Source organism: Vulpes vulpes, chromosome 8, assembly GCF_048418805.1.
Source record: "Vulpes vulpes isolate BD-2025 chromosome 8, VulVul3, whole genome shotgun sequence".
NCBI lineage: Eukaryota > Metazoa > Chordata > Mammalia > Carnivora > Canidae > Vulpes > Vulpes vulpes.
Genome location: NC_132787.1, coordinates 86,495,598 through 86,523,398, shown reverse-complemented (window position 1 = coordinate 86,523,398; position 27,801 = coordinate 86,495,598). Strand labels below are relative to the sequence as shown.

The 27,801-nt window shown below is 34.4% G+C and overlaps 1 protein-coding gene across 6 annotated transcripts in view; it reads right to left on the bottom strand.

Annotated features, from left to right (window-relative positions):
* Nucleotides 1-16,935: 16,935 nt before the first annotated feature.
* Nucleotides 16,936-27,801, bottom strand: part of MEMO1 (mediator of cell motility 1) — a 123,983-nt gene continuing 113,117 nt past the window's right edge. For 5 of the 6 annotated variants that reach the window (XR_012003184.1, XM_072767374.1, XM_072767373.1 and 2 more), the window contains 2 exons: nt 24,232-24,336; nt 16,936-22,844 (listed from right to left, as the gene is read on the bottom strand). Coding sequence is in view for 4 of the 6 variants with exons in the window: in XM_072767374.1 (XP_072623475.1) it covers nt 22,713-22,844; nt 24,232-24,336 (237 nt within the window). In the remaining 2 variants the exon portion in view is untranslated. The remainder of the gene's footprint in view (nt 22,845-24,231; nt 24,337-27,801) is intronic. The other variant, XR_012003183.1, reaches the window with a different exon arrangement.

The following is a 27,801-nucleotide window of genomic DNA, read 5'->3' as shown; positions in this document are numbered from 1 at the left end:
AATTTAAATAGAAGAATCTTATCAGAGGATGTGTTTTCTGCACAGTATTTACAGGTCTGAATTCATGTTCCAGTTTAGCTACTAACTAGCTGAGAGTGGCCTCAAATTAGTTACCTTCCTAAAGTGTAAAATGAGGATACCTACCTACTTTTTATGCTTATTTTAAGGATTAAAACACTCTGGTACAAAGTAGGTAATCAGTAGATTGCAGCTAGTATTAAAATCTGTAAGGAATATATGACACAAACCAATAACAAGAGAATCATGAAGGTGAAACCCATTCTAAACCAAAACCTGACAAAAAAGATTGGCCATGTTTTTACTCTCCTGAAACTCAGACAACCTGCATGCAATAGGACTTATACAGGACTAATGTGCAGTTGTTCCATACTTCTGTTTACTAAAATCCAACAGTTAACCAGAGAAGATACTCCTAGACAGATTAGCTAAATAAATACAGCTGATAAAAGTAAAACCAATAAATACATAAAAGTGAACAAATAAAACTTGAAAAAAATGCAGAAGTCAACAAAATAGATTGTCATAACTATGATCACATGAAGTAGAAAAACAAAAGGCATAGATCTTGACTTTGAAAGAATTGACTTATACTTTGTATACATGTCTAGTTACTATATATATATATTTAGATATATTGCGATGTGTGTATTAGAGACTGCATGTAATACAACACACACACATACTCATATCTATCTATCCAAGAGTGCCACAAACTTTTTCTCAAAAGAATGCTGTTCAAACGAAATGGAACACCAAATTATAGAAAAAGGACTGGAAAAAACCTGAGGATGTTACAAGAATACATCTTGCTACTTTAGTGTGCATAGCAGTGATGAAAAAGAAAAATGACACATTACAAATCCTGGCTCTGCAATGCCATTCATCCTCTGGCACGCGTTTTGAGCCAAGATTAACAAGACAAGGAACATGTAGACAGACATCAAGAGGGTGTCCTAGGCGTTACGAACAGCAAATGTAAAGTAACGGAAGAGCTGAAGCATAATTTTGGATGATTAGAAAAGAGAATGGGAGAGGTCAGAGGTGAGGCTAAACAAGAAAACTCTTTAAGAGTCTTATAAAGGAATTTAGATTTTATCCCAATGATAATGAAATAGCATTAAAGAATTAAACACAGGAGAAGCACAATTGAATTTTCCTATCAGATAACTCTGTTGCTGGTGTGAATGAAAGACTGAAGATAGGAAGAGACTCAAAGCAGGCAGACTTGTGAAAAGCCTATTACAAAGGTCTTATCTATAAAATGTGGACAATGATATGTGCCTTGCCTATTTCACTTAGGGTACTGTCAGATGACCAAATGAGAGTATCTGTGAAAGTGTTCTGAAAACATTTAACAAATGGGTATTACATATAGAAGGTGAACCACCTGTGCATAAGATGTGAGAGCTGGTATTATTTCTAAGGAGTCATGGGAAGCAGAAGAAGGTGCATTTCCAGAAATTTAAGACTGATAAACCTGAAGTCCCATTCTAGAATCATCCCTGTATTTTTAAGACATGCAGGGCCAACACATGGAATGGTCCAGACTCCCTCAGCCCACTGTGAGTAATCAGCCTGTTTAGGGATCATAAAAAGATGTACCTTAAATGCTATGTGATAGGCATCTTCTAAGATGACCCCCAATGGTCTCTGCTTCTTGTTCCTCCCCTTGAATAACCTGCTTCTAAGCAACACTGAGAGAGTATCACTTCCATGATTAGACTACAAAAGATTCTGACTTCTGTGTTGCTAGTAGGCTCTTTCCCTTGCTGGCTTTGATCAAACCATTTTGGGAACACAAATGGCAAGGAATTGAGGGCAGCTTCCAGCTAGGAGCCAGCAACAGTCCTGAGGCCTTAGTTCAACAACCCAAAAAAGAACTCAGTCAAGCCAACAACCACATAAGCAAACATGGAAGCAGAACCTTCTTCAGTCAAGCCTTCAGATGAGACTTCAGGCCTGGCTGACACTTTGAAACCACAGGAGACGTCCATGAAGCAGAAAACCAGCTAAGCTGCATCTGGATTCCTCACCCACAGAAACTGTGAGATAATAAAAGTGTGGTTTGAAACCACTACTTTTGTTATCGGTTGTTATGCAGCGATAGGTACGTAGTACATACTATTACCCTGCACAAACACAACGGCTGTAGAACAGTCAATTTCCTAATAAACAGCAACTGACTATAAGCCAGGACACTCTAGCATTCTTGTGAGAAGACAAATGTTGCTCTACTGTCATAGCAACCTGGTATCTTACTTTAGGAGGCAGAAGACAGAAAATGAAAAAGCAGCCCGGCCCAGGACTTCCCCATCGCATCATGCTCCTATCATCACAGGATGGTAACAAAATTGCACAGAAAAGGGCACCAAAGATGATTAAATTAAAGAAGGCACTAAAGAAAAATTCAGTAACAAGAATGAATTGGACCAGGGAAAGGTAGTCTGGGGTTGTGATGTAATAAAGTAAAAAAAAAAAAAAATGTTTTCAAGTACATAAGGAATAATAAACATATGAATATCACTTGGTAAAGTTATGAGGTTCCCCCTGGAGATCTGCAAGTAACACAGCAGGTCTGAGATCACTCCTGCTTTAAAGCCAAGGCCATAAGCAAGCTTATCTCTCAAAGTCTAGATTCTATACTTAGAAATGTTGTGATAGTCATTAAAGAGAGAATCTCCTACCATTCTGAAGACTCTACACAACTCAGCAGACCTCAGCAGTCAATCTATGATTATAGAAAATTTTATACATCACCACTTGAAAGGTATTGACTATTGTATTCCCTTCTGCAAGGAGGAAATCTTTGAGACACATTAATATTTATTCTCCAACACTTTTCTAATAACAAGTGGTGCTATGGGATCAAGAGACATCCTGAAGAAAGTGGGAATAATAAATATTCAAATTCCATAGATTTCTTAAAATTTGAAATTGAGGTAACAATACACCTCTAAGATATTACCATCAAAATGATCAGACCGTGGCAACTGTTTTAACATCTATTTTCCTTCACACCCTCGGAGTACTTCTGAATCATATTCTCCATACCCCAGTTCAGTTCTGTGCTTCTAGAACCTACACATCATTTCAAAACCCCACAAAACGATGATGTCACAAGTTTGAAACCTCTGATTCGGCAAAAATATGGAAAGCAGCACAGAAGTACAGCCACAGGTCCTGTTGCTGATGCAGACAGAAATAATGGGTTAGCAGATATAGTCATGCCTATCCACAGGAGTAGTTAACTACTACTTTCTTTTACTGCTGCTATAATTTTGGTTATACAGAACTATAGGTATCTTAGGAAACTCCACAAAGACTATATATAGATTTAATATGAACTTAAATTTAAAGTTCATATCTTTCACTCTCAGTCAATCTCTGCCAGAAAGGTACTCAGGGAAACTTGTGTCACCATTCAACCCTTTATCGATTCAAAATGTCATGAAATGTACTGTAGTAGGGTACCAACAGATGCATCACCTCATAATTATACTAAATCATCCCAGGTAGCTTTAAAAGACTGAGCTCTTGTCAAATCAAACCACTGCAACCAGAGTTTGCAGAACCAGAACTTGTTTCACTTTTTGAACAGCAGTTGGAGAGGCATGAAGAATAGAGAAAGGGGTTATGGAAACAAATACTATAGTGAAGCTGGGTTCTCTGGTTCTCTGGTTTTTTAGAGTTTGACTCCAGTTAACAGTTGCATTCTAGATATGTCTCACACAAAGGACTTCAACTCTTCAGAATTCTGAGCAAATAAAGAAAATAACTTTTTAAGGTTTAAAAAAATTTTTTTTCTGGTCAGTTTTTTTTTTGGTTGGGGTCATGACATAAAAGGAGAGTAGTGTCACTAAGATGATAGAACAGGAAACCCTGGGCCCTCCTACCCCCAAGGAACATACAAATTCAACAACTCATGGAAAAATTCCATTAGTGGAAACTCAGAAGCTAGTTAAAAAGCTAAAATCCAAAAAAATGACAACACTAATAGGTACCAGGGACATGGAGTAACAGGAAATCTCATTTCATTGCTAAAAATGCAAAATAGTACAGACAACTTTGGTAGACAATTTGGCAATTTCTTACAAAACTAAACATACTCTAACCTTATGACCCAGCAATGGCACTATTTGGTATTTATGCAAATGAGCAGAAAACTTATGCCAAAAAACAAACAAACCACAAAACCTGCACAAAGATGCTTACGGCAGCTTTATTTACAATTGCCAAAACCTGGAAAGAACCAAGATGTCCTTCAACAGGTAAATGGATAAATGAACTGTGGTATACCCAGAGAATGGAGTATCAGTGCTAAAGAGAAATGATCTATCAAGACAGAAAATGACAGGAAGGAACTTTAAATTCCTATCAGTTAAGTGAAATAAGCCTGCCTGAAAAGGCTGGATACTGTAGGATTCCAACTATATTACATTCTGGAAAAGGCAAAACTATGGAGACAGTAAAAATCAGTGGTTTCCCAGAGCACGGAGGAGGGAGGGATGAAAAGGCAGACCACAGATTTTTGGGGGGAGTGAAACTACTCTGTACCGATACTATAATAGTGAATACATGTCATTACACATTTGTCAAAACCCACTGAATGTTAAAGCCATGAGTGAACCCTATGCAAACTGTGGACTTTGAATTATATGTCAATACAGGTTCATGCATTTGAATAAATTTATCACTTTGGTTCAGGCTAGTGATACTGGGAAAGGCTGTTCGCATGTGGGAGAAGGGGATAAATGGGAAATCTAATTTCCGATCAATTTTTTCTGTGAACCTAAAACTGCTCTTTAAAAGTCTGTTTTTAAAAATTAAATAAAAATCAGATTTCATAGATAGAAGTAACCTGACAGGAGTCTACACTAATTTCTTTCTTTCTTTCTTTCTTTTTTTAATGGGGGAGTAAGCCAGAGGGAGAGGGAGGGAGAGAGGGAGAGAATCTTAGGTAGGCTCCATGCCCGGCATGAAGCCCAACATGGGGCTCAATCTCTTACCCTGAGATCATGACCTGAGCTGAAACCAAGAATCAGATGCTTAACTGACTGAGCCACCCTATGCCCCAGGAGCCTACAGTAATTTCTTAAATATACCAACATGTTTCCTGTCCTTCTTGACTTGTGACCATAAAGAATAATCAGAAGAATATTCTGCAAGCTGTGGAACAGTCACAGAAAGTGCCAAAGTGCTAAATAGGTAGTCAGCCAGAAAAGGTTTTGCCACAGGAGAGCAACTATCTGTACATATGAATTCTGAGAAATTGGTAGAAGACATAGGTCTCTTTATTGATAGGCATATCTTACTATGGATCATCACAGAGCATCCCAATATTCTACCAAAAGTCTACTGCTAGTATATTGCTTGAATTGTGTTGTTATGCATTTTAAACAGTACTTTCTATAATGAGATTTGACCTGCATTACAGCTGACAAATTGGCTGAATATTACAATGTTAGGTATCATTTGCTTGCTTGTTTTTTTGTTTTGTTTTGTTTTTAGATTCAGACCTTTACTTTTTTTTTCTTTTTTTGGGGGGCGGGCATCTGGGTGGTTTAGGTGGTTAAGTGTCTGCCTCCAACTCAGGTCATGATCCCCCTTCAGGATCTCTGCTCTCTGCTGAGCAGAGATCCTGCTTCTCCCTCTCCTCCCTGCCTATGCTCTCTGTCACTATCTCTGTCTTTCTCTCTCTCAAATAAATAAAATCTTTTAAAAGAGAGAGAGAGAGAGCGGGTGCACACGCATGAGCAAAGGAAGAGGGGGAAGAGAATCTCAAGCAGGTTACATGCCCAGAACAGAGCCTGATGCAGGGCTCAATCACAATCCCCGAGATTATGACCTGAGCTGAAATCAAGAGTTGAATGTTTAACCGAGTCACCCAAGTGCCCCCAAAAATTAGGTATCATTTTCAATTACTAACTATGTAATATACTTATAATACACTTTTACAACAACAAATTTTTAAATGTTATATAACTTTTAAAAGAAATTAAGGGTATTGCCAAAAAAGAAAAACTGTTTAAGTATACTGCTATTTAAAACACACAACAGTTTTTAAGTGACATATTTCTCTAAGAATCAGCACTCTAGATGCTTTGATTTCTGTGCCAGATTAATAAAAAAAAAAAAAATCAGTTCATGGGGCGCCTGGGTGGCTGAGTCAATTAATTTTCTGACTCTTGATCTTGGATCAGGTCTTGGTCTCTTGGTCGTGGGTTTGAGCTCTACACACCCAGTGTGGAGCCCACTTTGAAAAACTAGATAAATAAGTAAATATAAATTAATCAACTGATTGATTAATAAAACATCAGTTCATTACCAAAACAGTAAAACTGAAGGATTTCAATTCAAACACCTCTTTTAAATTTTACTGAGTATTTTTCAATATCAAAATCACTAATTCAGATCTCACCAACTTTCAGAGTGGTTCTAAGGGATTTTTTTAGTTGTGAACAACACCCTTTAAATTTCTGCATTTTCAAAAGTTATAGTTTCACATCACTTAACAACCTACACTGAAATGTCCAGGAGTTTCATATACATAATCCCTAAGTATTCAAATAATTTATATTGTTACATGGCCTAATGGCCAACCATCAAATTAAAATCTTGACCATCCAGCTTACAGATCTGAACTTAAGATAAAGCAATGATTCTAAAACTTTTAAGGTATATTCTTTCTTGCTTCCCCCTCCCTACCCCACATGCACACATACACCACACAAAAGGGCTCATGGCATCACCGTTAATAATGAATTCTGCAGTCTCACCTTGAACTGAAGAAAATTTCAAGGTCACTAATCTTTGAAACTCTTCCTGGATAGAACCTCATCTAAACCATTACTTATGGAAGTTATTTCCCCTTTTCTTCACCAAACCTTTCTATGACTGTGTGCTGTTATGTTCCTTAGGCTACACAAAGTAAAGTTTTTCCAGATGCCAATCTCATTTATAACTGTTTAAAACTAATTATTGACTAAAATAAAAAGCAGCTCCTCATCATCAGCCATGTTCCTTCTCATACAGTCAATCCTCTCCACTTTACTTACTATTCAAACATTTTTTTTCTTCATTCTTCATCCAAATCTTGTTTCCTCAAATCATCATTCATGTGTACTACTTACCTGAATTTTCTCTCCTCTTTCCATGTGTGGAATCCAAAATTAAGCACAAAATTCTTACAAATGTTTATAATATGTGAGGACTCTGCCAAACACTGTTTGGATGGCCATTTTTCTTCCAGTGTACATATGATGCCATAATATGAGTGAATTGTAATAGGCAGAATTCCTATTTCCAAAAAAAAGTTATTTTTTCTTCTTGAAACTCATTGGTTTTCATGAATGACAGTGTATCACAGACAGAGATGTCTAACCAATCATTAGTTTTCAGTGGTTTAGTAAATGCTGCTGATCAACCATTCAAAAATAATTAAGTTGGACACTTAAAAATCAATGAGAAGCATTTCAAGATGGTGACACAGAAAGATCCTGAACTCAACTTCTGGGGACACACCAAATCCACAGCCACATACAAAACATTTTCCACTGAAAAAGACCTGAAAACTAGCTGAGCAAATCCTTCACAAGAAGAAAACAAGGCAGGTAGGAGAGGCTGACAATCTATAAAACTCACTCCCAGCTCAGCGACTCATAATTAGGAAGAAACTCAAAAGCCCCTGAGGAATAAAGGGTTCATACCCTACAGTGGACACCCCAACTGTGAGGACCTGCACCTGAGAGATGAGCCTCAAACACATCTGGCTTTGAAAACCAATGGGGCTCATATCCATGAGACCCACAGAGCTGCAGTGAATTGAGAAGCAGCTCTTAAAGGACTCACACATGGGTCACTCATCCCAAGACTGAGGGCAAAGGCAGCTGTTTGATAAATGCTCAGAATTTATATGTAAGTGATCCACTTGCTAATCTTAAAGCATCAGCCAGAGAGTAGGGGCATGCTGAGATACTCTCTTGAACTGAGGTGGTGGATACCATCTATGCACTCCCCCTCTGCCTTACAAAAGCTGGTGGCACCATCTTTTTTTTTTTTTTCCTCGATGGGCACCATCTTCACACTCTCCCTCTACAGAGCTCCGGAACACCAGTAAATCCCAGAGGGAAGCTTTTATACACATCTGGTGTCCCAGTTTTTGCATCTACCATTACAGAATGCCCCTTGGTTCTGGTGGAGAGGGGGACTTGTATTCCTGGGTCCCATAGGACTGTTAAAGTCAGAAAGACAGTTCCTGGCAGACTACCAGCCCCAGAGTACTGCAAAGACAGCTGACACATCCCCAGTCTTTCTGAGAAAAAGTGTATTTGCTTGTGCTGGAGCAGGCTTCAGGCTTGGCACACATCTAGAAGCCCACAAAACCACTCTTGAGGAAGACAGGCCAGGAGACTCTATCTTTACGCTATCTTTCTGCCTTGCTACATACAGCTCACCAGTATCTCCCAGAAAGGAGCTTATACAATCAGCTTATACAATTTTTGTGACTGTAATCTCCAGATCAGCTGGCTCTGGTGGCCAGCGGGGCTTATTCTTGTGGTCTAAGAAGACCCTTGGAACACTGACAGGTCTCTGCATACCCTCAACAACTAGAGGCTAATAAAAATAAAATAGGCTATGTGGACACCACAAAGGTTAAAGAGACAACCAAGAGCTAGAGCACGGCTAAACAGCCAGGCTCTTTCCCCTGAACAAGCCTACTTCAAGACTAGGAGAGGTAGCTGTTTTACCTAATGCAAAAAATCCAACAAAGGGGGCAGCCCGGGTGGCTCAGCGGTTTAGCTGATCCTGGAGACCCGGGATCGAGTCCCACATCCGCCTTCCCGCATGAAGCCTGCTTCTCCCTCTGCCCGTGTCTCTGCCTCTCTCTCTCTCTCTCTCTCTGTCTCTCATGAATAAATAAATAAAATCTTAAAAAAAAAAAAGAGAGAGATGAAACTGGATCACTATCTTACATCGCACATAAAATTAACTCTAAATGGATTAAAAACTTGAATGTAAGACCTGAAACCATAAAACTTCTAGAAGAAAACAAGTGGGTACACATTTTAACACAGCAACTTTTATAAAGATATGATTCCAAAAGCAAAGGCAACAAAAGCAAAAGTAAACAATTACGACTATATCATACTAAAAAGCTTCAGCACAGCAATGGAAATAAATCATCAACAAAATGAAAAGCTACTGGATGGAAGAAAATACTGTAAATCATGTATCTGATAGGGGATTAATATCCAAAATACATAAAGAACTCAAACGATTCAATAGAAAAGAACAAACAACCCGATTTAAAAATGGGCAGAAGATCTATACAGACATCTTTCCAAAGACATAAGAATCACAACCATCACTAATCATCAAGAATGTGCAAATTAAATGAGGTATCAACTCCCACCTATTAGAACAGTTATTCACAAAAAGACAAGAAATAACAAGTGCTGGCGAGGATGTTGAGAAAAGGGAAACCTTGTGCACTACTGGTGGGAATTTAAAGTGGTACAGCCACTAAGAAAACAGTATACGCATTCCTCAAGAAACTAAAAACAGAGGTACCATACAATCCAGCAATTCCACTTTTGGGTATTTATCTGACGAAAATGAAAACACTAACTTAAAAAGATATATACACCCTCATGTTCCTTACACCCCTATTTACAATTGCCAAGACATGGAAACCACCTGAGTGTTCAACAGATGAATGAATAAAGAAAATATGGTGTCTGTGCATGTACACACACACACACACACACACACACACACACACAGGAATATTATTCAGCCATAAAAAATAACATGAAATCCTGCCATTTGTGATAATATGAACGGAGGGCATTATGCTAAGTGAAATAAGTCAGACGGAGAAAGACAAATACCATATGATCTTACTTATATATGTAGAACCTAAAATAATAATCAGCTCATAGATACAGAGAATAGATTGATGGTTGCCAGAGGTCGTGGCAGTGGTTGGGCAAATGGGTGACAGCAGTGAAAAGGTACAAGCTTTCAGGAATGAAATAAGTCATGGTGATGTAATGTACAGCATGGTGACTATAGTTAATGATACTGTACTGCATATTTGAAAGTTGCTAAAAAGTAAATCTTAAGTTTCTCATTACACACAAAAATTTGTAACTACATATGGTAACAGATATTAACTAGATTTACTGCGGTGACCATTTCACAATATATACAAATATTTAATTATATTGTACACCTAAAATTAATGTTATATGTCAGTTTTACCTCAATTTAAAAAATCAACATTCTTTCTTAAAGGGGAAAATATTGTGTGAAAAATGACAAAGTAGGAAAAGCTGTATCCCTTCTGATGTGATGTGATTTAAAAAAACTCAAGACTGCAATGTTGGTTTAGGCTTCCACAATTTGCCCTGCTATACACAAAGGAACCCCATTCAAGAAGAAACTAAAAATTCATTTTTATTAAAATATTTTTGGAGGGAAAGAAAACAACATATTTACATACATGTTTACAAACATTTGCATAAAATGGTTTTTCCTTTCTTTTGAAATATTTTTTTCCATTTGGCAAAAGATTAAAACATTTATTTACCATAAGCAATGAAAGCCAGTACCTTTATAAATGGTCATATCTCTGATACACTTTACCCTGATATGTAAATTGACACCGATGTTTAGAAGAACAATGAACTAAAGTAGTATGGTTGATGATAAAACTGCTCTGTTAGGAGATGGTGCTAAATTTATAAGTGCTAATTAAGAATATGAAATACAGTAATTACATACTTAAAGGGTCTTATTCTCCAAGAGGAGGGGGAAAAAGAATAGGAAAGAGTGAGAGGGAGAAAAGGGGAGAGCTGTTGCTGGGGGGCAGGGGAAATCAAGCATTGGAGAACACCACTACAAAGGGAGAATGTGCCCAACATCATGTGCCCAAGCCAATATAGCTCTGCTGTGAGGGTATTCTATCTCGAGTTCTAGTTTCCATTATAAAATGTTATGGCTAAGGATATCAGAAAATAAACAAATTCCCCACTACAAGAAGCTACAGGTTTAGAGCTACGTTGAAAAGATTTCTCTCAGGTAAAAGCAGTCTTTTCGAAACTTTAAAAACAGGCTTTTGTTATTTTTGTTGTTTCCAACATACAAAGAAAAAACTACAACAAGGGAAAGGGAGGATGGACACAGATCAGTATTTTTCCTATCTTTATCTTATAGGAAATATCTTTTTAAATGTTAGAAAATAACAATCATTACAGAATTAAGCCAGTAGCACTAGTGCTAATTAACTAAAAAGGGGAAGAGAAACAAATCAATCTTAGTTTTTACTGCTCTAGTGCCCACATAGATAGAAGATAATTAAAACATACAGTATCTTTTTCTTAGGAATAACCTATTTGTTTTCAATAGAGTTTAGATTTTTAAAAATAGTTTTAACTGTTCGTGTTTTCTGTCCCATATTTTCATTTATAAGCCCCATTATCTTCATTTGAAAGAACAGTTTTCTTCACTGAACTTTACAAAATCCTCATGCTCAAAAATCCCACTATCTCTATTTTACTATACAATCCATCTGTTACTTTCTTAAGGGTGTTCCTAGGCTGATCTGCAAATGAGTACAAAACTTGGTAAAGGTTTATTCTTTAAGAATATTAATTGCTGGGCAGCCCAGGTGGCTCAGTGGTTTAGCACTGCCTTCAGCCCAGGGTGTGATCCTGGAGACCCGGGATCAAGTCCCACATCGGGCTCCCTGCATGGAGCCTGCTTCTCCCTCTGCCTGTGTCCTTGCGCCGGTCTCTCTCTCACTCTCTCTCTAGCCTGCTTCTCCCTCTGCCTGTGTCTCTGCGCCTGTCTCTCTCTCTCTCTCTCTCTTTCTGTCTCTCTCTCTCTCATGAGTAAATAAATAAAATCCTTAAAAAAAAAAAAGAATATTAAAAGCTATAAGCTCTGTTATAAAAGAAGGAGGTAAAGTATATCTCCTTAATCACACTACTGCTCATCTTGGACAGAAAAACTAAAACTCAGTGAAAAGAACTCCTTTTTCAAGTATCTAGTTTTCCTAAAATTGTAGAGAAGATGCCAACAATGTAGACATTAAAAAGGCAGAGGGTGTGGGGTATACAAGGGAGAAACTAGCAAGAAAACCTAAGGATTCTAACCAGAAAGCTGCTCATTACCATGTAGCATTGAAATTACTATAAAATTTCTGCTAAAAACTATCATTCTAAGCCATTTTATAGTAATAGTAACTTTAATCATATGAAATATCTGAAGAAATGATGGACAGTATTTCTCCTCTCTTTATCTTAGAGAAAATCTGAAGCTATGATGGACAGACATCTCTACAACTATAGAGGTAAAATTTCCCGCACAGAACTGAAGTTCCTTTCAAGTAATAAACTAGTAACGATTTAAATACAACATATTTACCTATGTTTCTATTATTAAAAAATTATTTAAACCTCTATTTAAAAAGTAATCATATCTGAATATGGAAATTTTAAAAATATCTGTTAATGCAAAATCTCTACATTACACTTAAAATATAAATTACAATCAAGTAATTTTGTTTTGTTTTGTTTACAATCAAGTAATTTTGAATCCAATGTTAACTCTATTGTAAATCTTGAGTAGAAACTGATATCCTTTAGATACACAATCCAAACTCTAACCAAAATGCCAGACCTAAGTTTCAACCTGTTTTAGTACTGATAACTGGTTTAAATTTTCCCATTCAAAATGTAAACATTTATTTAAAAATTACTTTTGTTAAGAGATAATAAATGTGAGGATTTTTAAAACAGAAAAAAAAATGCAAACCAGGTACTATAAGGTACAATATTTTCCCAATACACAAACAATTCTGAGAACAAAGATTACAAAATTATCAATCGCAATCATGGAAATCATATTTTAAATAGAATCATGGAGACCTTATTTTAAATAGAAATTTTAAAAATTTTAACTGTTAAAACTGCACCATTGTTTTATCCAAGTTAATTTTCTGACAACTGTACCAAGCAGAACTTTTAGGAAAAGACTTACCCTGCAAGATTCATCAAATTAACAAACATCCAGAAATACAACATTCTCAAAAACAAGTACTTCACATTAATGGAAGGAGGGGAGCACTTTTTAAACCTTAAAGAGGCCAGGTTCTATTTAAATACTTAATACAAAAGTATAGCATAAGTGGCCTATTGGTGATGGAAAATATGTAAACTTTTCAAAGAGACAATTTTTGATGCTTGTTTTATTTATATCAAGTTATCATGAGATTGTTCACATTTAACACAATTAGTCAGCTTCCAGGACTTTATAAACAGATATTCCCCATTTTTAATCACTTCAACATTTAGCTTTCAGGAAATGGGCCAGCTTTCTTATGCACTGGAAAAAAATCACCTTTGCTTCTTTCTTACACCAGATCTCAACCTATCATTTCAAGATACTTGAAATGCCAAAAGTCTTGTGTGGATTTGGTAAAAAGAAAAAGAAAAAAAAAAAAAGGTAGTTATTTAGATGTAGCACACCTAAAAAGTAACAAGAGTAATTTTTTTGAAGTAAAAAAACTTATATTTATAAACGAATAGCTACTTTGACAGACTCTAAGCTTATTCCAATATGTCACTGTGGAGATTTTGGAGAGTTTCTATGTTAGAGCAGTTTAATGTATCCCAGGAGAAAGGCAGACTTATTCTTTTATAACTAACATTTTTCCCCTAAACCATATTATCCAGTCTAACTACCCAGTTTATTTCTGACCATGTCCAGTAGACAAATACAACCCCAAAAGGTCAAGAAATGTCCTGTCATGTACTCAAAAACATAGAATCTGAAGGCACCACAAGGCATTTGCACTGTGGGAAAACACTATATATACACTCTCTGGTATTTCTACTTAAAAAATACAGAGATGTTTTAAGATGTTATTTTATAATCAGGATAACTAATTAAAATATACTCCTCAAATATTCTATTTCTCTGATGGGAAAATATTTGTGCCATAATAATAATCTTAGACTGGCCCTATAAACAGAACTACAAACCTGCTTAAACTCATTTCTGTTCCATTTCACAAACCAGATCAATAGAGTGTATATTTCAGACACAAAAATCACAGTTTTTATGTGAGAAAAGAAAGAAGATTGATAATTAACATGTGCCTAAAACGGATGTTTCTCCCATTGTTTTTTAAACATACAAAACCCAGTATTCTTAATTCAAAAAAGATATCAAAGAAGTATAAAAGATAAACTTATAATGCAATTTAACGTAGAGTTTATTCAAATTATAAACTCCATATTCCTGAATCCTTAATAAAAATCACAAAAAATTACTTATTTTTTAATTAAGTAAAGCTCAATGCCCAACATGGCGCTTGAACTCACACCCCCGAGATCGAGTCACATGCTCTACCAGCTGCTCCAGCCAAGTATCCCAAAAGTTTAAATAAGAATTATAGAAAAATCTTTGGGGAAATTACCCAGGAACTAAATTTATCCTTACAATCAATGTTAGTCAAGGCTAATTCTGGTCCCTGATTATGAATAAGCAGGTCTTGGTAAGAAATGAGAAAGTAGGATCCAAGTAGTTAATAATCCATAATTTTGGTTGAACCAAATTCCATTTAATTTCTACCAAAACAGATAACCCATTGTGTCTTTCTTAGGTTATTTAGATAATGGACCTATATTACTTTTTTAGAAGAAAAGAACAAATAGATCTGGTAGTACAATTTCCATCTAAAATATTTAGCTTGTATTTTTACCTAAGTTTTTTTACTGTGAATCTTTCCTTTGCTATGAAATGAAGCTAAGGAAATTAAATTGAACATGGATGCAATTATGAGACAAGCTAAAATAGAATACTACAATACTTGTTTTAGATCTTGTTCAAAATAATTTTTTTCTAAGATTTTATTTATTTATTTGAGAGAGAGTACAGAGGCAGAGGGTAAGGAAGAAGCAGAATTTCCACTGAGCAGGAAGCCCAACGTGGGGCTCGATCCTGGGATCCTGGGATCATGATCTAAGCCAAAGACAGATGCTTAACTGAATGAGCCACCCAGACACCCCAATAATTGTCTTTTTAAAAGAAATCTTTCATATCTAGCATGAGTACTAGTAATGACTTATTTCCGAAGTCAAAAGTATTTTAGGTGGTCCCAGAAAGAGACTCTGAAGACCAGGATTTTAAAACAAGAAGCTCATTTAGGAGTTAATCCCAGGGAACACTGATAAAGGAATGGAAGTGAGACAGTGAAGAGAGGGAAGAAAATAAAGAATACATATTTAAGTTTCCTGCTGTGGGCAATGAAGTCTTGTCCCACTAGAAACTCTAGGAGACAATGTGAAACATGCCTCAGAGTGTCACCAGAAGGGCAAGGAAGCTAGAACAATTATCTTCCAATTTCCATCCATCACTAGCTGAGGGCTGCTCCCTGGGCATTATCTTCCTAGCACTTCCAATCTGCCCTGTGTACAGGTGAGAAAAAAATCCATGGAACAGTCACAGGTGTTTGCAGAACACTTTATGCATGGACTGGAAGGGTGAGAGCCAAGTGTCTGCTGCAAAGTCTCAACATCAGTAACTCCCATACCAAATAACTTCAGTTTCATTTTTGTCAGTGTCCCTTTACAAAACAGCAATGCATTTTGATGATATAAGCAACAGAACAGAATTTTTAGGCCTTCCAAGAAAAGAAAATAGAAGTCTTCAGAATTATTAAAAGTATGGAGTACTTTAATCCATCAAAAGAAGTCTATTTTTACCTAAATTAATCAAAGTAGACATGTACATGAATGATTCCCATTTTTATTAAAGTTGCAAAATCCCATCACTATTTGAATTCAACATACCTCAAAGAGCCAGCACCAAAAACAAAACATAGAGTAATAAATAATATGATATAGCATTTGTAACATACAGACTGAAAATTAGAGGAGCTGAATTCTTGTCCTCGCTCTGATACTAACTAGCCATGCAAACTTACCTAAATCATATTATTTGTATGGGCCTGCCTCAGGTTCTCTATCAATAAAAATAAGGCAAAAATGTCGGGCATACTTATTGAGATTAAGAGGAAAGAAAAGGTTGTGTAACTTTTAAAAATGAAAAGTACAATATATTAAACAAGGTATCTTATTATTGTCATAAAAAAAAAATCAAAGGTGGAAAGTAGTTACATTATTCAATTCTAACTCACGTCAATAAAGAAAGAAACTCTGCTCTAAGAAAGAGCAATGACTTGTTTCAGGCAATCAGTGGCAACTCACTGGCAAAGCTGAAAATGAATTCAGTGAAAATGAGTCCACAGTATCTTTCTACTTGAGAGTTGGCTGAACATGTCATTAGGCAAGCAGCTAAGGCAGATTCTAATTAATTGTCTTTAAAACTTTATACCAAATGCCAATAAACACCAAAAGATATTGCAAAATATGAGCTAAGAACCGTGGGCCAGTGGTTTCAAATTCACCAGATCACTTACATACCATTCATTTCATTTGGCACTACAAAGAGCCTGCGAATATTAAATTCTACCATCTTTTAAAATTAGTAAAGAAGCTGGTTTTCACAATTAAAACTGAAAATGGAAAAAGTCAATTTAAAAAAGTGCTTCCAATTAAAAGGTTTATGCTTTCCTGTCCTTCAGAAGACACTTCATCTAAAGATTGCCTTTGGTTCTCCTTGCTTTAAAATTCATCAAAATTGAACAAATACAAAACTGAATGTCTCTTTTGTTAGATTCAAATCAATAAATTTTAAACGGAAAGAAAACTTCAGGAAAAAATTTCCATTTATAAAATGTTTAAGCTAAAAATATATTTATTAAATCTTGTTCAACAGTCTAAGTACTTATTTTAAAATCTCACCAAACTCTATCATTGGTATGTCATTTGTATATCATTCTCATTTTTTTTTTCGTTTTCATGTTTTATACTTTTTACTTCCATTATGTTTTATACTTTATACTTTTATATATAACATCACATTTAGTAAATAATTCAGAGAATATTGTGGTCAGAAAAATAAAAATATTTTCTACAAGTTGCACTGGCAGATTTAAAGATCAGAATTCAGGTCTTGCTCAATGCTGAATACACTTGGACTTTAAAAGCTTAATAATGGTACTTATATGCTCTTTGGTTTCATTATTACAATGACAGGAAAGAAAAAGGACTACAGCTAGTAAAGTTACAACCTCACCATACAGTGTGAAATATGCATTTAAACATAACTTACAATTTATAATGAAAAATCAACTATTATATTATGGCTTTCAAAATCAGAAGAACTGGCTTTTAAAGTTTTTTCTATTATTTTATAGGGTGAAGGCCAAAACATTACATTAGAATTAAACACATACACACATACACAATTAATGTGATACATCTTGGGCACAAACCACTCTGAAATCCCTAGAGAACCTTGAAATAAATGACAAATCTAAAACTCTAAAATTACTGACATAGTACCCCAACAAGCAGCATGTATCAATAAACTCATAATAGGCAAACAAGTTCCATCCACAACAGTGACTTTAAAAAGGAAGAAATCCCGGTTAGCAGCATTACCTAAGGGTACTTTTACCAAATGTACAGCACAGTCAGTGATAATAGGGTGACACGATACTCAGTTGTATTTATAGAGTAAGAGAGAAAGAAGGCAGAGAGAATTTATCTGCCAGCTCCTCTTGATTCCCTTCCTAGTATTCTGACATTCACAGGTGTAAAAAGAGCAAGCTCCCTCAATACCCTTTTTCTGCTATGGATATGGCTCTGTTTTAATGTTCAAGAAGCACCTGTTTAAGAAAGTCAAGTCATTGATTTGAAAACCAACTTAAATTTATTTTAGTAAATAGAAACCTCTAGCTTGTACTTAAATGTTTTAATTAAAACAAAAGTATATTATCATTCTCAGGGTCCAGTGTTCCACCACTACCAAGCAACAATCATCAATTTATAATCTATATTGAAAGTGAGTGCTAAATGATCAAAATTAATTTCTATTGAAAAATTATTGCCCTTAATAGTTTTATACACATGAAATAAATTCCATTTTATTTGTACTAATTCCATTAGCTTTTTTTCAGCTTGGTATTCCATAATTTTAGATCTACACCAATAATATACCCGTGTGATGCTGATAGTATAGGATCCTACTTTGAGAACCACTGATCTAGCTTTTGAGTACTTCCAATGTTTTTTGAGGACAGAGTTCATTTGCATTTAGAAATTCTCACAGAGAACATTAAATGTGGAACCAGAAACTTCCATTTCTTACTTTTATCATTTAGAACAACACAGAACAATCTTATTTTTTCCTGTACATGGAAGTCACTCAAATATTTGAAAAAGAAAAATTCCCTCTCTTTAAACTTATCTTCTCTAAAATAAGTATTACCAATTTCTTTGACTGCATCCCACTCTGCATAGCATTCAGGACTTCCATCATTCCATGCCTCCCTATGAAGACTACAGTTCATAACATCCCTCTTAATATGTGGTACTTACAATTTAACACAATAATATAAAAGCCTTAGACTGAATGTCAGAGTGCCCGCGGCTTATTACACTTGCTAATCAATAATAGTTCTATAACCACATTAGGACTTAAAAGTCAACTGTACCATAGCACTTCCCAACTGCCAGTCGATGGACTAATACTACTCTTCAATGAAGTTTTCATTGATCCAGATTAAATGAAGACAGAACAGTGTTGTAATTTTTCCATCAACCTAAAAAGTTGCTCAAGTTAAATAACCGTCTTTTATTCTGAGTTTATGCCCTTCCTAAATATTAGGGGTTTCGGTTGAAGGGCTGAATAATAAAGGATTGTGATAGAAGATGGTAGCTATTTTTCCAAAGTCTTTACTTGGCAAAATAGAGTCCTACATTTCACAGTCTCTCTTAAATTATTGGTCTATGTCCTAGAATACTCAGTTACAAAGGTTCATCTTATCCAACCTCTAATACCTGCTAGGTAGCCAAGTGCTTAGAATAATCTTTATAATTTCCAACAACCAATCACAACCTCTACTCATCATTCTTTTCATTAATTTATGGCAGCAAAGCAAACCTCTCAGTGGTCCTCGGCAAACAAAAGGGCTTCAAAGTGCTTTAAAATATTAGTTCCTAAGACTTCCTAGTTTCCTTTACCTACTTCCACTTCCCATTATAATTCTAAATAACACTCAAACCCAGCCAAGTAGACTACATCAAATTAAGAGAGGGTTAGGAAGGTAGAAACTTGGAATCATTTGCTGCAGTTTAAATTACTAGCCAGTAATTTGAATTACAAGTAAACTATACAATCTAGGACTGGAGACGGTAAACTATGACCCACAAGCAAATCCAAGAGACTTTCTTTGTGAGGTTTGAGTGAATCAGCCACACCTATTCACATACACATTGCCTCTGGCTGCTTTTGTGCTACAGTGGCAAAGATGAATAGTTGGAACAGAGACCCTATGGCCTGCAAAACCCAAAATATTAGGAACTGGTCTTTCACACAAAACATTTGCCAACCTCTAATCTAGGGCAATGGACAATATTTACTACCAAAGAAAACTTTGTGACCTGCAACAATGATCAGTAATGAACTCAGGACCTACCATCCATAATGGAATATCTAAATATGAACACTGGAGTATCTGGATAGTCTTTTATCCTACTCTGTGCGATGATTTGTTGCCCACCCAAGACAAAGTATTTACTTACCTGCTCACTGAGCTAATCTTTAACATACATTTCTCAAGGATTCACTAGTAGAATAGTGAAGAATCCATGAATATACTGCTCTGTGCAATCTACGGTTAAAAAAAAAGTTGCTGCAAATAACTCAAAAGTATACAATATAGAAGAAACTGTACAGAACTACACAATAACTTCCTTTACATTTTAGATTTCAAATACAAAACACTTTCAAGGCACTTAAAGTAGAAAAGTTTAAGTTCAACAATTTAGGTAACATTAACTGCATTAAATAATGCAAATTAATTTCCCTTTTGTGTTAAGACTTTCATTTTTACGTATGTAGAGTTGAAATCAAGATAAAACTTCTAATTTAATGATGTAAGTTTTTAACATACTAGAATGTGCTTAAGAGATCACCTCCACATTTTACAGATGAGACCATCTCGATACAACATGAAATATTTATGGTAAGAGAACTAACTAGGGGCACAGACAGAACTAGAACTCACTACTCAACTATCAGTTTGGAACTCTTTATACTTCATGACTAAGTATGAAAGATATGCTCATATCCTAGGAAAGGGTGGAGTGATGTTGAAATATTCTAGAGTTTTAAATGTACAGTAAACATATTCACAGGGGTACAGCCCACTTAACCTAAGCAACCCTTTTGTGAATTTTATTAATCAATCAACTACAAAATCAACTACAAAATCACAGAAGGAAAAAAAAATGATAAATTTTTTTCATGGTAAAGCCACTCTTATTAGAATGATGAAAAAGAACAACCAATTATATGCTTAACAAATTGTCAAAAATTTTTAAAAATCATAATCAGTAAGTGGGGAAGAGGCAGTATGAGGGGTATTCATGTATTATTAATTTGGTACAAACTTGCTGAAGGGTAATTTGGCCATATTTTAAAGTGCCTAAAAAGTTCTCACCATCTAAACCAATTATCCCACTCCCATGAATATATTCTAAAGAACTAGTCTATTATAGAGTTCAAATTTTACATACAAAGATGGCCATCCCACTATTATTTATAATTGTGAAATATTAGAAACAATCTAATATCCAAAGAGAGAACTGGTTCAATCGTGGTGTATATATTCATACAATAAAATATCAGGCAGCCATTTTTTAAAAATCACATTTTCAAAGACATGGGGAAGTACTTAGGAAGTCAAGTTATAAAAAGTAGGGTATACAACTATATGGTCAGTATAATCTCAATTTTGTTATGCACACACACAAACACATATACACACTCATACATATAAATAGCATAGACAAAGACTGAGAGGAAATACAAAAAATATTAACAGTGTTATCTCTGGATAGTGAAATTGAAGATAATTTTTTTCTCTTCTTTAACCTTTTCAGTACTTTCTAAATTTTCTATAATAATCATGTATCAGTTTTATACTCAGAAAATAATAAAAATTCACTCTGCAGTCAATTTTGAAATTTTTATAGCCTATATAATAAATAAGGAATAAATATTTTTAGTACTCAAAAGTATACCTAAATGATGGGAAATGAATCATTAATATGTAAGAGTATAATTTCCATACATGTATAGAGGATAATTTTGAATCCAAAAGATAACATCATTTTTTCTCAACTCTTGAGTATAGAAAGTTGATACTTAGTAAATAAGAAATGCAAATCTTTAAATAAAATTGGTGCAAGGCATCTAAAAATTGTGCTATTCTGGCATAACACTGAAGATACAAATGCTCTCCAATGTAATGTAGATACCCATGTTAGGTTGAAATAGGTATAATCTAGTACATGCATGGTGGCCAATAATTAACTAATCAAAGTATTTTTTTTCTCCTGAAGTGACTAGAAATGGTCTATGCTAAAAAAAGAAATACAACACCATACCATTATTTTAGTTGGAAGAGCCGCACCAAAAATAATGACAAAAAAATTTGTAAAACTATAAGAAAATCCAGTGGTTTTTCGTTTTTGTTATTGTTAACAATTTCTTGCTAAAAATTCAAGTAAGAGAGTCAAATTGCCTAAAGCACTAAAAAAGCACAGCAGTAGTGTATGGTCTGCAATGATTTGAAAATCACCAAGAACACTCTTCATTCAATGTTTCCTCATTTGCAGACTACTGCCTATCAAACATGATCTTTGAAGGGAAGGACTACATCCGTGTACTTTTACCAATCTTGAATTTATATTCTATTACAATATAGTAATGACACAAGGTGATGTCACACACAAAAAAGGCAAACTGTATGTAATTTTAAAAACTAACTTGAAAATATGATTCTAATATCTGTGATAAAAAAATCACATAAATATGTAAAATACAAAATGCATCCTAACATATTTTTACATGAGCTGAAGTTTACCATTTAACATAAAAATTCTGAGATGGAATTAATAAAAATACAATTTTTCATATGTACCACAGAGCAATAAGTTTAAATCAGACTATTTTGAGTTGTGTAGCCCTTTATTAGCAACTAAAATAGAAGGTATCTGTTGTACAACACGGGTAGTAATTGACTATAACTGAAGATTTATTATATTCTAATACAGATCATTTATAAATGCAATTTCTTTATTAAAAAGCTTCCACCCTTTTTTTGTTTGTTTGTGTACAATTTGCAAAACTATTCTGAAAGCGGAATATATGTGCACAAGTCTGCAAAGAGTGCAAATTTAGGATATGGTAAATGCTTTACAAGTTACTTTCCAAAAACTGCCACAACTGGGCCTTCACATTGCCATCTTTTTTGATCAAAATATTTTGATGCCAGCCTTCCTTCCACTGCCCTATACTATAAAGCATTTTTTAATGAATTGAAATTAAGGAAGGACTACACCTACTAGAAAAGAAGAGAAGAAAGTTCTATTAGTTTGAGGTTTCAGAATCCCCCCAAACCAGGACCAGTATCTTGGTAAGGGCTAGGCTGGGACCCCGGACAGAGAATGAGTATGTGCAGGTGGCATCCCTGAGGATTCAGAGCTTCAGTGGACCGTGAGTGCTCCCGCTGCATAACTCACTGAACTGTCTTGCCAGTTTCTACACTGGCTTGACTGGGCATAATTCAAAAAGGAAAAGCTCATATTCATTCCATTCTTCTGGAGCTCTGTGATAGCCTAGGGGAAAAAAAAATTGGTTATAACACACCTTACATAAAAAGTGAACACTCTTTGAATGTGCTGGTAGCTTAACTTTGTCCACTTTACAACTGAAGCCTTGATTTTTTACTCTTTTCTTAATTTGTTTCTTGAACTTCTTATTGTATCATATTAAACAGGAAAAAGAGAATTCCTTATTTCATTCTCTCAAATAATTTCCCCTAGTCTAGCTTCTTGATAAATATCAGTTATCTTCCACACTACCTGTGTTATATTTAATAAGGCCACTTCAAGAAAAATATACCTTTCTCCTTTCTCTAAACCAAATCACAGCCACTTCTGTCACTTTGAAATACCGTCTCTTCTTTGTCTGACTTTGACTAAATTTGAAATATATATAAATTAATTTCCAGATCTAAGAATTAAGCCAGGATTTTTACTTTAATTAGGGGCTGGTTCATCATTTATTTTATTACAATTTTATTTGAGCCAATACAGACTTTAGGAATTGTTATAGCTTAGTTTAAATTTCAATAATTAGTTTATGCCCTTAACAGGCTTTTCTTCCAATCAATACCACTAAGAGAAAACCATTTCTAAAAACCCACAATGTACAATCTTTCAAATTACACTAAACGAACACTGTAGTGTAGGTTCCTACCCTTTCTATTCTAGGCCAACATCATCTTCTCCATTATTCTCTGTCTCTCCAAACAATAAACACAACTATAAGAAAATCCAGTGGTTTTTTTGTTATTTTTGTTTATAGTTATTGCTTCCTCTTCCGATTCCTGAGTATACATACACTTTCTTAAAAAGTCTCATATTTTCTTTCAGGAAAGCCACAGTGTTTTATTTATTAGAGGAAAAGTTAATATTATTATCTCTTTCAAAAAGTCAGCTACTTGAAACTTCCATTTCTTATTATTATTTACATGAAATTTTGTTGTAAGAGAAAAACGTATACATGCTGTCTTGTGTTACATTTTATGAATATGTGAAGTTCAAAAACAGAATCTTCCATTTATTTTTATAAAGTCTAGAACATTAAATAAAACAAATAAATTAATAAAGTTACTTATTATCAAAGGTTACTTTTGTTTATTTTTGTAAAGACTACATTGGAATTGGCTGTGAGTCAAGAGAAAAACTAGGTTTCTATTCTAAACAATTTTTCCATATTTAAAGAGCGTACTGGCCTATCTTGCATTAACAAATAACTTTATCCATATAAGCAAAATAATGAAAAACTTAATTATCTTAAAGGTACTAGAAAGGAAATTTACTATATGTACCTAAAACCAACGCTCATTAATATCACAGATGATAAGAATTAAGATATTTTGAAACATCATAGGATCAAATGTTAAAATGTTAAAAATCAAGCCTTCCTAAAGATACTCACATTTAATAACACCCCAATGGGATGTCTTCCACATATAGTATTATGGTATTTCTTCAAGTAATTGCTAAAAGATACAGGGTCTAGTTGTTCTATAATACTCATACCCTAAAAAAAGAAGAGAAAAAGAAAATGAAAGAAAAAGAAAAAGGTACACAACTTATTATTTCATAATTATATTTTAAAACTGTTACTAAGAGCCAAACATCATAATTTTTCAATTAAGGAGAAGTAGAGAAAACACATTAAATAATCCTTGTGAAGTATCAAACTCATTCATCATAGGTAATCTCATTATAGTCAGCTCTCAACAATATTTACACTTCATTAGCAGAAAACTTTCAGTCCTCAGTTTAGTTTTTTCTGATCTCCTGCTATGTTTCCACACCTCTATCATCAGTCATTACTTAGTTGACAATCCTCAAACATTTCACAGTCTTACATCTTTCTTATATAAACCTATTTACAAAAGTAAATCTGTTTTGAAAATTAAATTTTCTATATGGCTGTTTTTTCCCATAACCGTTTTATTTCTCTTACCACTGGCATAAATAATTAAGAGTTTACTGTAATTTAGCTAATTCCATAACATACACTTAAATATCAAGAGTGTGCAAGGCATTCTGAATTACCAGTAGGTTAAAAAACGAAGATACCAGTAAGAAAAAGGTTAATACATCTTTAATTAATTTAAAGCTCATAAAAGACAAATGCTTAAGCAAAAATAGGCCTTTTATGAACTTTTTTAAAAAGTGTTTTATCTCTTTGTGTGCCTAGGTGGCTCAGTCAGTTGAGTGTCCAACTCTTGGTTTCGGCTCCGGTGATGATCTCATCAGGGTCATGGAATCAAGCCCTTTATCAGGCTCCACACTCAGCAGGAAGTCTGCTTGAGATCCACTCCCTCTGTCCCTCCCACCCTTCTCATGCTCATGCTCACGCACGCATGTTCTCTAGATAAATAAATCTTTTTTAAAGAAAAAAGAAAAAAAAAGCTTTTCATCTCTTTATACTTCCAGCTAGCATGCTTTAAGATTTTGAGAATCAAAAACTTTAAGACTACTATTAAAAAAAAAAAAAACTACTATAAAGACAACCACTATGACTTGCGTATTTATTCACACTAAATTCCATACTCTGCAAATGCATTCAAATAATGTATTCATAATAAAATAATATAGAGCAACTTCAATCAAGCAAATAAATCAATGATTCTCACTCATTCATTCACCAATTACCTTACCTTGTTTTCTTATTGAGGTAAAATATTTTACATTTGAGTTCAACAAACTGGATTAACATACTTTGAGAGAAATGTAAATGATGGTTTAACTAGGGAATCAACTGATATATTTTGTGTGGTTTTTAAATTATATTTCAACATGTTTTAAAACAACTGCAGTAGAAAAGCACCTAATCAGATGAACACATCTGAAAAATGACAGTAATCAGTAGGTGACATAAAAATATGGCAGTGGCAGCATCAAATTTAATTTTATAAAGAACCTGTTTTCAGAGCATCCAAGTTGTTCATAAACATCATCACACTTTCCTGCAAATACGTAAGACAGATAGGTGTGTGCATGTAATCAACTTTCATTTGATTGCACATCAATTAGCCACTTCTAGATTTGTCCACAACCAGTGTATAATGCTAAGCTGTTTTCCCCGCAAACTAGGAGGCTTCCAGGTCTACAGTCTTCAGTGACATTTGGTACAAGTTCAGAGAAATATGAACAAACTTAAAAACTAAACCTAAGATAAACAATAGTATAATTCTAAAGAAAAATCACACAATATATTTCCAAGCCAAGTAGTAGTACAGAGATGGAGTTAAACAAATCTCTTCCACATATATGGATAATCAAGATATAACTCCCTAAAGATGAAGGTACTGAGGCATAAATCAGATGAAGAGCTTGCCTCTAAATTTCTAATCCGAGGCTATTTCTCACTGACTAGTCTGCCTCATGTAGCATAAGAGACATACTAACAATTCTTAAGAAGTCTCACATAGCTATAATTTGTACACACATTTTAAGGAACTTTTAATGGTCCTGAATTAAGTCTAGGACAGTTTACTTTAAATAGAATTCTACTCATTAATACATGATATGACACTGAGGTTCTGATGTACACCTTAATGTTAAAATCTTAAAGCACATCTTAAACAAACTTACCACATTTATATACTGATATGAAGAATTCAGACACAGGAAAACTAATGAAAAAATTTGTTGAAAACAAAGAACTCACGAAATTTCGTATAGAAATATAAAAAGGTCATTAATGCAGAGAAGACACTACTAAATAAAGCGTTTGAAATTAAGGTGTAGTGGTTAAATTATAACCGGGAAAAGAAAAAATGGAGATGATGGAAGTTAAGGGATTAAATTTGAATTTTTAATTCCCTAAAGTGTGTTACGTACCAACTCATGCAAAAATCAATTCCATTACGATCAATTCTCTGACAAAGACAACGAACAAGTATGCATTTTTATAAAGAAGGGATATAGAGAAAAAATAAGGCTTTCCTCATGAGTGAAATTCTCCAATTGGAAAATTCATTAAGTATGCAAACAACAGCAATACAGATAGGGAGAAAGAGGACATCCATTAAGTAATACAGATCACTGGCAAATAGAGTTTTGTATACATTTATGTTTTGATGCTAACAATTTTTAAATTATTGTTACCAAAATCCCAAGAAGATGAAAATGCTAATTTGATACTACTGCCAACTGCCAAAATTCCAAGAAGAAGAAACAAAGCACTTCTCAAATATGCTTAACTCTTCTATTCCTTAAAATACTGGAAGTTATGATCAGGGAATCTAAAGTCTAGGAGATGAAAATCTTGCTTAGGGCCTAGCATATTGAGAATCTGTTCACATGAACTTAAATCTAATATGAAACAGTGGAGATCTAAGATACAAAGCAGACATCGTAAACACCAAAAGCCAATATCCAGTACGATTTGGGTTTCTGAGAAATTTAGCAGCTTCAGCAAGAAATCCTCATATTGAAAGGTAACTCCCCACCTTGAGGGGGACAAGGGCAGAGGGAATCTATCATGCTGACTCTCCAAGTAATGAGTGAAAGCTTCTAATGTTAAATCCCAAGTGACAATCCTAAACTGAATAGACAGTTTTAACTGACAGAGCTGCAAATTCAGGACTCTGATAAGACAATAAAGATCTTCCCTTTTAAAAAAAGTTTATATATAATAAAATATTTAATTTAATTTTAATTTAATTTTAAATTCTATCACCCAGAAGCAATCTCCCTATAAAGTAACAAACACAAAAAGAAAAGTATTTTAGAGGCAAGATGGGAAACAGAAATATTGTGCTTTCTGTAAGAGGCATCAAGATAAAATCTTATAGTGAAAGAAATTTTGTGGGGGAAAAAAATCACTCTAAAGATAGCAATGCTAAGAAGCAATGTACTAACAAATAACTATCTTAAAAGATATTATAAAACCTTATACCAAAGACTACTAAAGAAACTATTGGTCTGAGTTCAAGGAAGCAGTATGAGTAGATAAATCTGAACAATTTCACTTTGAAAAGAGTAG